This window comes from Cherax quadricarinatus, chromosome 2, assembly GCF_038502225.1.
Source record: "Cherax quadricarinatus isolate ZL_2023a chromosome 2, ASM3850222v1, whole genome shotgun sequence".
NCBI lineage: Eukaryota > Metazoa > Arthropoda > Malacostraca > Decapoda > Parastacidae > Cherax > Cherax quadricarinatus.
Window position 1 is genome coordinate 12,395,382 of NC_091293.1, and position 12,690 is coordinate 12,408,071.

Below are 12,690 nucleotides of genomic sequence, written 5' to 3' on the forward strand. Positions count from 1 at the left end.
GGAGCCGGGGATGGAACCCAGGACTTGTGGCAGACACTGGAGCCGGGGATGGAACCCAGGACTTGTGGCAGACACTGGAGCCGGGGATGGAACCCAGGACTTGTGGCAGACACTGGAGCCAGGGATGGAACCCAGGACTTGTGGCAGACACTGGAGCCGGGGATGGAACCCAGGACTTGTGGCAGACACTGGAGCCAGGGGATTGTGAACCCAGGACCTGTGGCAGACACTGGAGCCAGGGATGGAACCCAGGACTTGTGGCAGACACTGGAGCCGGGGATGGAACCCAGGACTTGTGGCAGACACTGGAGCCAGGGATGGAACCCAGGACTTGTGGCAGACACTGGAGCCAGGGATGGAACCCAGGACTTGTGGCAGACACTGGAGCCAGGGATGGAACCCAGGACTTGTGGCAGACACTGGAGCCGGGGATGGAACCCAGGACTTGTGGCAGACACTGGAGCCGGGGGATGGAACCCAGGACTTGTGGCAGACACTGGAGCCGGGGACTTGGAACCCCGGGGAGGACTTGTGGCAGACACTGGAGCCGGGGATGGAACCCAGGACTTGTGGCAGACACTGGAGCCGGGGATGGAACCCAGGACTTGTGGCAGACACTGGAGCCGGGGATGGAACCCAGGACTTGTGGCAGACACTGGAGCCAGGGATGGAACCCAGGACTTGTGGCAGACACTGGAGCCGGGGATGGAACCCAGGACTTGTGGCAGACACTGGAGCCGGGGATGGAACCCAGGACTTGTGGCAGACACTGGAGCCAGGGATGGAACCCAGGACTTGTGGCAGACACTGGAGCCGGGGATGGAACCCAGGACTTGTGGCAGACACTGGAGCCGGGGAACCCAGGACTTGGAACCCAGGACTTGTGGCAGACACCGGAGCCGGGGATGGAACCCAGGACTTGTGGCAGACACTGGAGCCGGGGATGGAACCCAGGACTTGTGGCAGACACTGGAGCCAGGGATGGAACCCAGGACTTGTGGCAGACACTGGAGCCGGGGATGGAACCCAGGACTTGTGGCAGACACTGGAGCCGGGGATGGAACCCAGGACTTGTGGCAGACACTGGAGCCAGGGATGGAACCCAGGACTTGTGGCAGACACTGGAGCCAGGGATGGAACCCAGGACTTGTGGCAGACACTGGAGCCGGGGATGGAACCCAGGACTTGTGGCAGACACTGGAGCCGGGGATGGAACCCAGGACTTGTGGCAGACACTGGAGCCAGGGATGGAACCCAGGACTTGTGGCAGACACTGGAGCCGGGGATGGAACCCAGGACTTGTGGCAGACACTGGAGCCGGGGATGGAACCCAGGACTTGTGGCAGACACTGGAGCCAGGGGATGGAACCCAGGACTTGTGGCAGACACTGGAGCCGGGGATGGAACCCAGGACTTGTGGCAGACACTGGAGCCGGGGATGGAACCCAGGACTTGTGGCAGACACTGGAGCCGGGGATGGAACCCAGGACTTGTGGCAGACACTGGAGCCAGGGGATGGAACCCAGGACTTGTGGCAGACACTGGAGCCGGGGATGGAACCCAGGACTTGTGGCAGACACTGGAGCCAGGGGATGGAACCCAGGACTTGTGGCAGACACTGGAGCCGGGGATGGAACCCAGGACTTGTGGCAGACACTGGAGCCAGGGGATGGAACCCAGGACTTGTGGCAGACACTGGAGCCAGGGATGGAACCCAGGACTTGTGGCAGACACTGGAGCCGGGGACGGAACCCAGGACTTGTGGCAGACACTGGAGCCGGGGATGGAACCCAGGACTTGTGGCAGACACTGGAGCCAGGGATGGAACCCAGGACTTGTGGCAGACACTGGAGCCAGGGATGGAACCCAGGACTTGTGGCAGACACTGGAGCCAGGGGGAACCCAGGACTTGGAACCCAGGACTTGTGGCAGACACTGGAGCCGGGGATGGAACCCAGGACTTGTGGCAGACACTGGAGCCAGGGATGGAACCCAGGACTTGTGGCAGACACTGGAGCCAGGGATGGAACCCAGGACTTGTGGCAGACACTGGAGCCGGGGATGGAACCCAGGACTTGTGGCAGACACTGGAGCCGGGGATGGAACCCAGGACTTGTGGCAGACACTGGAGCCAGGGATGGAACCCAGGACTTGTGGCAGACACTGGAGCCGGGGATGGAACCCAGGACTTGTGGCAGACACTGGAGCCGGGGATGGAACCCAGGACTTGTGGCAGACACTGGAGCCAGGGATGGAACCCAGGACTTGTGGCAGACACTGGAGCCGGGGATGGAACCCAGGACTTGTGGCAGACACTGGAGCCGGGGATGGAACCCAGGACTTGTGGCAGACACTGGAGCCAGGGATGGAACCCAGGACTTGTGGCAGACACTGGAGCCAGGGATTGTGAGACACTGGAGCCGGGGATGGAACCCAGGACTTGTGGCAGACACTGGAGCCGGGGATGGAACCCAGGACTTGTGGCAGACACTGGAGCCAGGGATGGAACCCAGGACTTGTGGCAGACACTGGAGCCGGGGATGGAACCCAGGACTTGTGGCAGACACTGGAGCCGGGGATGGAACCCAGGACTTGTGGCAGACACTGGAGCCGGGGATGGAACCCAGGACTTGTGGCAGACACTGGAGCCATGGGGATGGAACCCAGGACTTGTGGCAGACACTGGAGCCGGGGATGGAACCCAGGACTTGTGGCAGACACTGGAGCCGGGGATGGAACCCAGGACTTGTGGCAGACACTGGAGCCGGGGATGGAACCCAGGACTTGTGGCAGACACTGGAGCCAGGGATGGAACCCAGGACTTGTGGCAGACACTGGAGCCAGGGATGGAACCCAGGACTTGTGGCAGACACTGGAGCCAGGGATGGAACCCAGGACTTGTGGCAGACACTGGAGCCGGGGATGGAACCCAGGACTTGTGGCAGACACTGGAGCCGGGGATGGAACCCAGGACTTGTGGCAGACACTGGAGCCGGGGATGGAACCCAGGACTTGTGGCAGACACTGGAGCCGGGGACGGAACCCAGGACTTGTGGCAGACACTGGAGCCATGGGGATGGAACCCAGGACTTGTGGCAGACACTGGAGCCAGGGATGGAACCCAGGACTTGTGGCAGACACTGGAGCCGGGGATGGAACCCAGGACTTGTGGCAGACACTGGAGCCAGGGGGATTGTGGCAGACACTGGAGCCGGGGACGGAACCCAGGAGGACTTGTGGCAGACACTGGAGCCAGGGATGGAACCCAGGACTTGTGGCAGACACTGGAGCCAGGGATGGAACCCAGGACTTGTGGCAGACACTGGAGCCGGGGATGGAACCCAGGACTTGTGGCAGACACTGGAGCCGGGGATGGAACCCAGGACTTGTGGCAGACACTGGAGCCAGGGATGGAACCCAGGACTTGTGGCAGACACTGGAGCCAGGGATGGAACCCAGGGCTTGTGGCAGACACTGGAGCCATGGGGATGGAACCCAGGACTTGTGGCAGACACTGGAGCCGGGGATGGAACCCAGGACTTGTGGCAGACACTGGAGCCGGGGATGGAACCCAGGACTTGTGGCAGACACTGGAGCCAGGGATGGAACCCAGGACTTGTGGCAGACACTGGAGCCGGGGATGGAACCCAGGACTTGTGGCAGACACTGGAGCCGGGGATGGAACCCAGGACTTGTGGCAGACACTGGAGCCAGGGATGGAACCCAGGACTTGTGGCAGACACTGGAGCCAGGGATGGAACCCAGGACTTGTGGCAGACACTGGAGCCAGGGATGGAACCCAGGACTTGTGGCAGACACTGGAGCCGGGGAGGGGATGGAACCCATGACTTGTGGCAGACAGTGGAGCCGGGGATGGAACCCAGGACTTGTGGCAGACACTGGAGCCGGGGATGGAACCCAGGACTTGTGGCAGACACTGGAGCCAGGGATGGAACCCAGGACTTGTGGCAGACACTGGAGCCAGGGATGGAACCCAGGACTTGTGGCAGACACTGGAGCCGGGGATGGAACCCAGGACTTGTGGCAGACACTGGAGCCGGGGATGGAACCCAGGACTTGTGGCAGACACTGGAGCCGGGGGAACCCAGGACTTGTGGCAGACACTGGAGCCGGGGATGGAACCCAGGACTTGTGGCAGACACTGGAGCCAGGAACCCAGGACTTGTGGCAGACACTGGAGCCCGGGATGGAACCCAGGACTTGTGGCAGACACTGGAGCCAGGGATGGAACCCAGGACTTGTGGCAGACACTGGAGCCAGGGATGGAACCCAGGACTTGTGGCAGACACTGGAGCCGGGGATGGAACCCAGGACTTGTGGCAGACACTGGAGCCGGGGATGGAACCCAGGACTTGTGGCAGACACTGGAGCCAGGGATGGAACCCAGGACTTGTGGCAGACACTGGAGCCAGGGATGGAACCCAGGACTTGTGGCAGACACTGGAGCCAGGGATGGAACCCAGGACTTGTGGCAGACACTGGAGCCGGGGATGGAACCCAGGACTTGTGGCAGACACTGGAGCCGGGGATGGAACCCAGGACTTGTGGCAGACACTGGAGCCAGGGATGGAACCCAGGACTTGTGGCAGACACTGGAGCCGGGGATGGAACCCAGGACTTGTGGCAGACACTGGAGCCGGGGATGGAACCCAGGACTTGTGGCAGACACTGGAGCCAGGGATGGAACCCAGGACTTGTGGCAGACACTGGAGCCGGGATGGAACCCAGGACTTGTGGCAGACACTGGAGCCAGGGATGGAACCCAGGACTTGTGGCAGACACTGGAGCCGGGGATGGAACCCAGGACTTGTGGCAGACACTGGAGCCGGGGACGGAACCCAGGACTTGTGGCAGACACTGGAGCCGGGGATGGGCAACACTGGAGCCAGGAAACCCAGGACTTGTGGCAGACACTGGAGCCAGGGATGGAACCCAGGACTTGTGGCAGACACTGGAGCCAGGGATGGAACCCAGGACTTGTGGCAGACACTGGAGCCGGGGATGGAACCCAGGACTTGTGGCAGACACTGGAGCCGGGGATGGAACCCAGGACTTGTGGCAGACACTGGAGCCGGGGATGGAACCCAGGACTTGTGGCAGACACTGGAGCCGGGGATGGAACCCAGGACTTGTGGCAGACACTGGAGCCGGGGATGGAACCCAGGACTTGTGGCAGACACTGGAGCCAGGGATGGAACCCAGGACTTGTGGCAGACACTGGAGCCGGGGATGGAACCCAGGACTTGTGGCAGACACTGGAGCCGGGGATGGAACCCAGGACTTGTGGCAGACACTGGAGCCAGGGATGGAACCCAGGACTTGTGGCAGACACTGGAGCCAGGGATGGAACCCAGGACTTGTGGCAGACACTGGAGCCAGGGATGGAACCCAGGACTTGTGGCAGACACTGGAGCCAGGGATGGAACCCAGGACTTGTGGCAGACACTGGAGCCAGGGATAGAACCCAGGACTTGTGGCAGACACTGGAGCCGGGGATGGAACCCAGGACTTGTGGCAGACACTGGAGCCGGGGATGGAACCCAGGACTTGTGGCAGACACTGGAGCCAGGGATGGAACCCAGGACTTGTGGCAGACACTGGAGCCAGGGATGGAACCCAGGACTTGTGGCAGACACTGGAGCCGGGGATGGAACCCAGGACTTGTGGCAGACACTGGAGCCGGGGATGGAACCCAGGACTTGTGGCAGACACTGGAGCCGGGGATGGAACCCAGGACTTGTGGCAGACACTGGAGCCGGGGATGGAACCCAGGACTTGTGGCAGACACTGGAGCCGGGGATGGAACCCAGGACTTGTGGCAGACACTGGAGCCAGGGATGGAACCCAGGACTTGTGGCAGACACTGGAGCCGGGGATGGAACCCAGGACTTGTGGCAGACACTGGAGCCGGGGATGGAACCCAGGACTTGTGGCAGACACTGGAGCCAGGGATGGAACCCAGGACTTGTGGCAGACACTGGAGCCAGGGATGGAACCCAGGACTTGTGGCAGACACTGGAGCCAGGGATGGAACCCAGGACTTGTGGCAGACACTGGAGCCGGGGATGGAACCCAGGACTTGTGGCAGACACTGGAGCCGGGGATGGAACCCAGTACTTGTGGCAGACACTGGAGCCAGGGATGGAACCCAGGACTTGTGGCAGACACTGGAGCCAGGGATGGAACCCAGGACTTGTGGCAGACACTGGAGCCGGGGATGGAACCCAGGACTTGTGGCAGACACTGGAGCCGGGGATGGAACCCAGGACTTGTGGCAGACACTGGAGCCGGGGATGGAACCCAGGACTTGTGGCAGACACTGGAGCCAGGGATGGAACCCAGGACTTGTGGCAGACACTGGAGCCGGGGATGGAACCCAGGACTTGTGGCAGACACTGGAGCCGGGGATGGAACCCAGGACTTGTGGCAGACACTGGAGCCAGGGATGGAACCCAGGACTTGTGGCAGACACTGGAGCCGGGGATGGAACCCAGGACTTGTGGCAGACACTGGAGCCAGGGATGGAACCCAGGACTTGTGGCAGACACTGGAGCCGGGGATGGAACCCAGGACTTGTGGCAGACACTGGAGCCGGGGATGGAACCCAGGACTTGTGGCAGACACTGGAGCCGGGGACGGAACCCAGGACTTGTGGCAGACACTGGAGCCAGGGATGGAACCCAGGACTTGTGGCAGACACTGGAGCCGGGGATGGAACCCAGGACTTGTGGCAGACACTGGAGCCGGGGATGGAACCCAGGACTTGTGGCAGACACTGGAGCCGGGGATGGAACCCAGGACTTGTGGCAGACACTGGAGCCGGGGATGGAACCCAGGACTTGTGGCAGACACTGGAGCCAGGGACGGAACCCAGGACTTGTGGCAGACACTGGAGCCAGGGATGGAACCCAGGACTTGTGGCAGACACTGGACACTCCCGACATCCGCCCCACTACGGCACATAACCGTTAAGATTTTATTGCCCATTTACTTTACCAAGCTACAAATTACTATGTTAAAATTCTATTTTTTTATTTTTTTACTGACTGTCATGCTTACAATAGTGAAAACCATCTTTTGTTGGGACAACATTTCGCTCTGTGTACAGCTCAAGTCATGACTTGATAAAGGTATAAACAGAGAGAAACACCGTCGCAGTGAAAGCTTCTACTCACAAACACTTACCTACATTATCAACGTTCAGATCCAGGGCGTTGCCGAGCAGGGGTAAGCCTCTGGGTCCTGGTAGCTGCTCAATCAGCCAGACCTATCAGGAGAGACAGATTGAATCTAGAGTCAAATCTAAGGATGTAGAGACCATAGGGTGCATGCACACATGCAAACACATGCACATACACACACATAGGAAGTACTTCTTCAGTCACAGAGCTGTCAAGAAGGGGAACAGTCTGGAAGTGATGTAGTGGAGGCAGGATCCATACATAGCTTTAAGAACGTCATAGATCTCACGGAAACCAAACTCACAGGAATGATAACAGATGCCATCTTTCCAACTGGATATCAGGTCCTGAGGAAAGATAAAGGGAATAGAGGGGGTGGAGGAGTTGCAATGCTCATCATAGACCAGTGGAATTTTGAAGAATTGAGAAGAGGAAACAGAGGAGAAGCAAGGGAACACTCCCGACTGGAGATCCCAAGGTGGTGATTGCAGTGATGTATAACCCACAACAGAATGACAAGAGACCAAGACAAAAATATGATAAGAGAAACAGGGCAATGCTGACACACTGGTTAAAGTGGCCGGAACGGCCCATGTGGGCAGGGCAAAGCTATGCCAACCACAAGGTTATTGCCAGGGAAAACCTAGAGCCACACTGGGGGCCTAGAAATACGGAGGGCTAAGATGTTGGATTTGGTACTGGAAAACTTCATGCATCAACACATTAGGAACACTTCCAGAGAGAGGGAGAGAGAGAGAGAGAGAGAGAGAGAGAGAGAGAGAGAGAGAGAGAGAGAGAGAGAGAGAGAGAGAGAGAGAGAGGAGAGGACAAACCAGCATGCTTGGACCTAGAATTCACCTTTAGTAGTTCAGACATTGCAGACAATTTATAAGAAAGGAATTTATAAAAAAGGAAACAGTGTCACCGACATGTATAGTATGCGAAGTCGTGGAGAAGATCATGAAGAAAAGAATGGTGAAGTACGTAGAAAGGTATGATCTTATTCATGACAACCAGCATGGTTTCAAGGAAGGGAAATACTGTGTCACAAACCTACTGGAGTTTTACAACAAGGTGAGGGCAGTAAGACAGGACAGAGGAGTGGGTACATTGCATTTACTTGGGCTGTAAAAAGTCTTTCGAGACAGTTCCACACAAGAGATTAGTGCAAAAGCTGGAGGATCAGGTAGATATAACAAGGAAAGCACTGCTTTGGATCAGAGAATACCTAACAGGAAGGCAACAACGAGTTATGGTACGTAACAAGGTGTCAGAGTGGGCGACAGTAACGAGGGGGATTTCCACAGGGGTCAGTCCTAGAATTGGGCTGTTTCTGATGTATGTGAATGATGATGTGTGGCTAATGAAGAGAATTCAACAGGATGAGGATCAGGCAGGACTACAAATGGATCTGGACAGGCTGCAAACTTGGTCTGGCAACTGGCACCTGGAGTTTAACCCCACCAAGTGCAAAAGTCATGAAGATCGAGGAAGGCCAAAGAAAACCGCAGACAGAGAACAGGCTGGAGGGCGAAAGACTGCAAATCTCACTCAAGGAAAAGGATCTTGGGGTGAGTATAATACCACGCACATCTCCTGAAGCGCACATCAACCAAATAACTAATGCAGCATATTGGTCCCTGTCAAACCTAGGAATAGCATTTTGGCTCCTGAGTAAGAAATCATTCAAGACTTCACACTGTGTACGTTAGGCGCCTATTGGAGTATGCAGCACCAGTATGGAACCCATTCCTGGTCAAACATGTAAAAAAAATAGGAAAATGCAAAGGTTTGCAACAAGACTTGCCCTGGAGCTACGGAATATGTCCTACAAATAGAGGTTAAGAGAAATCAACCTGAAGACACTGGAGGGCAGCAGGGATAGGATGGACATAATAACGACATATGAAATGTGAGGAATTAACAAGGTGTATAGGGACACGATGATGTGTCAGAAATGGGACTCAGTAACAAAGGATCACAACTGGAGGTTGAAAACTCAGATGAGTCATAGGGCTGTTAAGTAGTAATTCTTCAGTCACAGAGTTGTTAGGAAGTGGAACAATCTGGAGAGTGATGAAGTGCAGGCAGGTGCCATACATAGCTTCAAGAAAAGATACGATGAAGCTCATGGAGCAAGGAGAGAGTAGACCTAATAGCGACCAGAGAAGAGGCAGGGACCAAGAGCTGTGACTCGGCCCCTGCAACCACAAATATGTGAGTACAGATAGGTGACCACACACACACACACACACACACATATTGATTCCTCAAAGGCAATGGGACCGGACAACATCTCCTCGTGGGTCCTTAGGGAGTTAGTTTAATATGTTTATTATGCACCCCATACCCATCCTGTGGGCGGTAGTCAAAAGATTACAGAGGTACATAATTGGTCCAGGGACTGGACTCCAAAGCTTTGATAGCTGAGCAAGTTACAGAGGTAATGAACTCACAATTTACAAAGGTAATGAACTCGCAATTTACAAAGGTAATGAACTCCAGGTAGGTCTGGTCACAATCATGATAAGTTACAAAGGTATTTACAGATTACAGAGGTACGTAATGGGTCCAGGTCCTTAGGGAGGGAGTAGAAATGCTGTGAGTGCCAATAACCACAGTCTTCAAGACATCCCTTGAAACTGGGCTACTACCTGAGGTATGGAAGACAGCAAATGTAGTTCCCATTTTTAAAAGGGAGACAGAAATGAGGCACTAAACTATAGATCAGTGTCACTGACGTGTATAGTATGCAAAGTCATGGGGAAGATTATGAGGAGGAGAGTGATGGAGCACCTGAGTAGTAGAGAAGGCGGCTCAGCGGTCTCTCGAAGGATACCGCCTTTTCACATCTAGGTGAGAAATTTTGCAACTATGTGTTAATGACCCTTCCAGCCCAGAGCCCGCCCATGCCAGCCCCGCCCCACCCCGTGCGCTGCCCTGCCCTGAGCCACGTCCTGCCCCACCTTGCCCAAAGCCACGTCCTGCCTCACCCCATGCCTACTCTGCTGCACCTTCTGCTGTGCCTTCTGCTGCTTCCGCCGGATCGCCCCCGCTCCCTGAATTTTTTCTGATTTTTTCGATTTTTTTTGGAATTTCATCATTTTTGAAGGTCCCCCTATGGGGATCAGAGATACATTTTTACTCCCCCCTATGGGTACCCCCTATGGGTACCCAATATGGGAAGACCTCCCTCACACCTCACACCACCCACTTCCATCTCCCATACCTTCTATGCCCAAATATTCCTGCTCCATCTCCTTGGATGAAGATTTGCACTCCACTTCATTGGATCAAATTTTTGGATCCTCCCTATGGAGCATGGTATATCCTCCTATGGTACTTTCTCTTAAATGATCTAAAAAAAATACAGGTAGAAACAAGTAACTTCCTCTTAATGACTTAAATGAACTAACATGCATGACGTCACCCCACCTGTGTTTACTCAGCAGTCAGTGATGTCACATGATAACCACCCATGACCTCACTCAAGACACAACAGGCTGAATCAGGACTCACCACAACACCCTCAACAACCCACAACTAATAACCTTTTTTTCAGTATCTCTAGTTCAACAGCAACACCCACAACCCACAACATCCACAACAACAACCCACAACTAATAACCTTTTTTTCAGTATCTCTAGTTCAACAACAACACCCACAACCCACAACATCCACAACAACAACACCCACAACCCACATCACAATTTTTCCCCTTTCGATACAAATTTTTCATAAATTTTTAATGCCACTAATATACATTTTCACTCTTAACTCAGGATGACCCAAATAATTCCTCATTTTCGTTAATACCCACAACTCCCCACAACAATCCACAATTTTTTACATACTACGACAAAAGATTCACTTGTCACGAATTAAGATTTCAATTCTATAACTCCCACTCTCTACACCATACAACTCTCCTCAAGTCATTAAAACCCTCATATTTCATTAAAATTCTAATATAATCCTCTTCTCACCCGTTCTCCATCTCACCCATATTTCTTCACATCCACTCACACATCTCCCAACACCTCACTCTCCCCATCAACACCTCACTCTCCCCATCAACACCTCACTCTCCCCATCAACACCTCACTCTCCCCATCAACACCTCACTCTCCCCATCAACACCTCACTCTCCCCATCAACACCTCACTCTCCCCATCAACACCTCACTCTCCCCATCAACATCTCACAACAAGACACAATTTTCACTCATAACCCACAATTTTCCTCGTTTTAAGTATTTCATCAGAAAAGTTACCACAACACATACAATTTTCACCAACACAAGAAAAAAGATTTTTTGCACTCGTAACCCACTTACAACCTTCACACACTATTCGCACTCAATTCACCTATCCCAATTCAACAAAAAGATACAAATTTCACTTATAACCCAGAATTTTCATTTTTGATACAATTTTTTTCTCAAATGACACTAATACACAATTTCACTCTTAACTCACATTTTTTCCCATTCTTACGAATTCTTCAAAAAGACCCAAAAAATATTTTTACATATTGCGAATTAAGATTTCATTAATACCCACACACAAACACACACACAAACACACACAAACACACACACACACACACACACACACACACAAACACACACACAAACACACACACACACACACACACACACACACAAACACACACAAACACACACACACACACACACACACACACACACACACAAACACACACACAAACACACACACACACACACACACACACACACACACAAACACACACACAAACACACACACACACACACCACACACACACACATACACAAACACACAAACACACACACACACACACACACACACACACACACACACACACACACAAACACACACACCGCACAAGACTCTCTCTCACACACACACACACACTCACACACACACACATGCACACACGCACACAGGCAGTGTTACTACCGGTAGTTATTACCAGTAAGAATACTTAGGAAGCTAGGAAGTCCTCTCTCAATGTGAACAAGGAAAATGATAATAACCAGCGACAATTAATACGTAAATCCAGAAAGGGCAATAAGTGGAGAGAGTAGATAATTGGGAAAGATAAATGAGACTAAATTTGTGCCTACAGGACGGATCTTTCAACCACACCACCTACCCCCCCTAACCCTCCCTCCCTCACACACAAGCACACACACACAAGGGTAGACACACACTCACACACACACACAGCAGGAAGGCCAGGACGAATGAAGCCAAACTACAAGAAAGGGGACTACACAGAAATGAGGAACTACCTGAACGGGGTTCAGTGGGACAGAGAACTGGCAGGGAAGCCAGTTAATGAGATGATGGAATATGTAGCAACAAAATGCAAGGAGGCTGAGGAGAGGTTTGTACCCAAGGGTAACAGGATTAATGAAAAAGCCAGGATGAGCCCATGGTTTACCCAAAGGTGCAGGGAGGCAAAAACCAAGTGTGCTAGGGAATG

At 54.0% G+C, this 12,690-nt stretch overlaps 1 protein-coding gene across 2 annotated transcripts in view; it reads right to left on the reverse strand.

Annotated features, from left to right (window-relative positions):
- The window catches only part of LOC128686658 (cytochrome P450 4C1-like), a 123,396-nt gene that overhangs the window by 75,613 nt on the left and 35,093 nt on the right, over positions 1-12,690 (reverse strand). For both annotated transcript variants that reach the window (XM_070087351.1, XM_070087345.1), the window contains exon 3: positions 7,207-7,288. In XM_070087351.1, the coding sequence (XP_069943452.1) occupies positions 7,207-7,288 (82 nt within the window). The remainder of the gene's footprint in view (positions 1-7,206; positions 7,289-12,690) is intronic.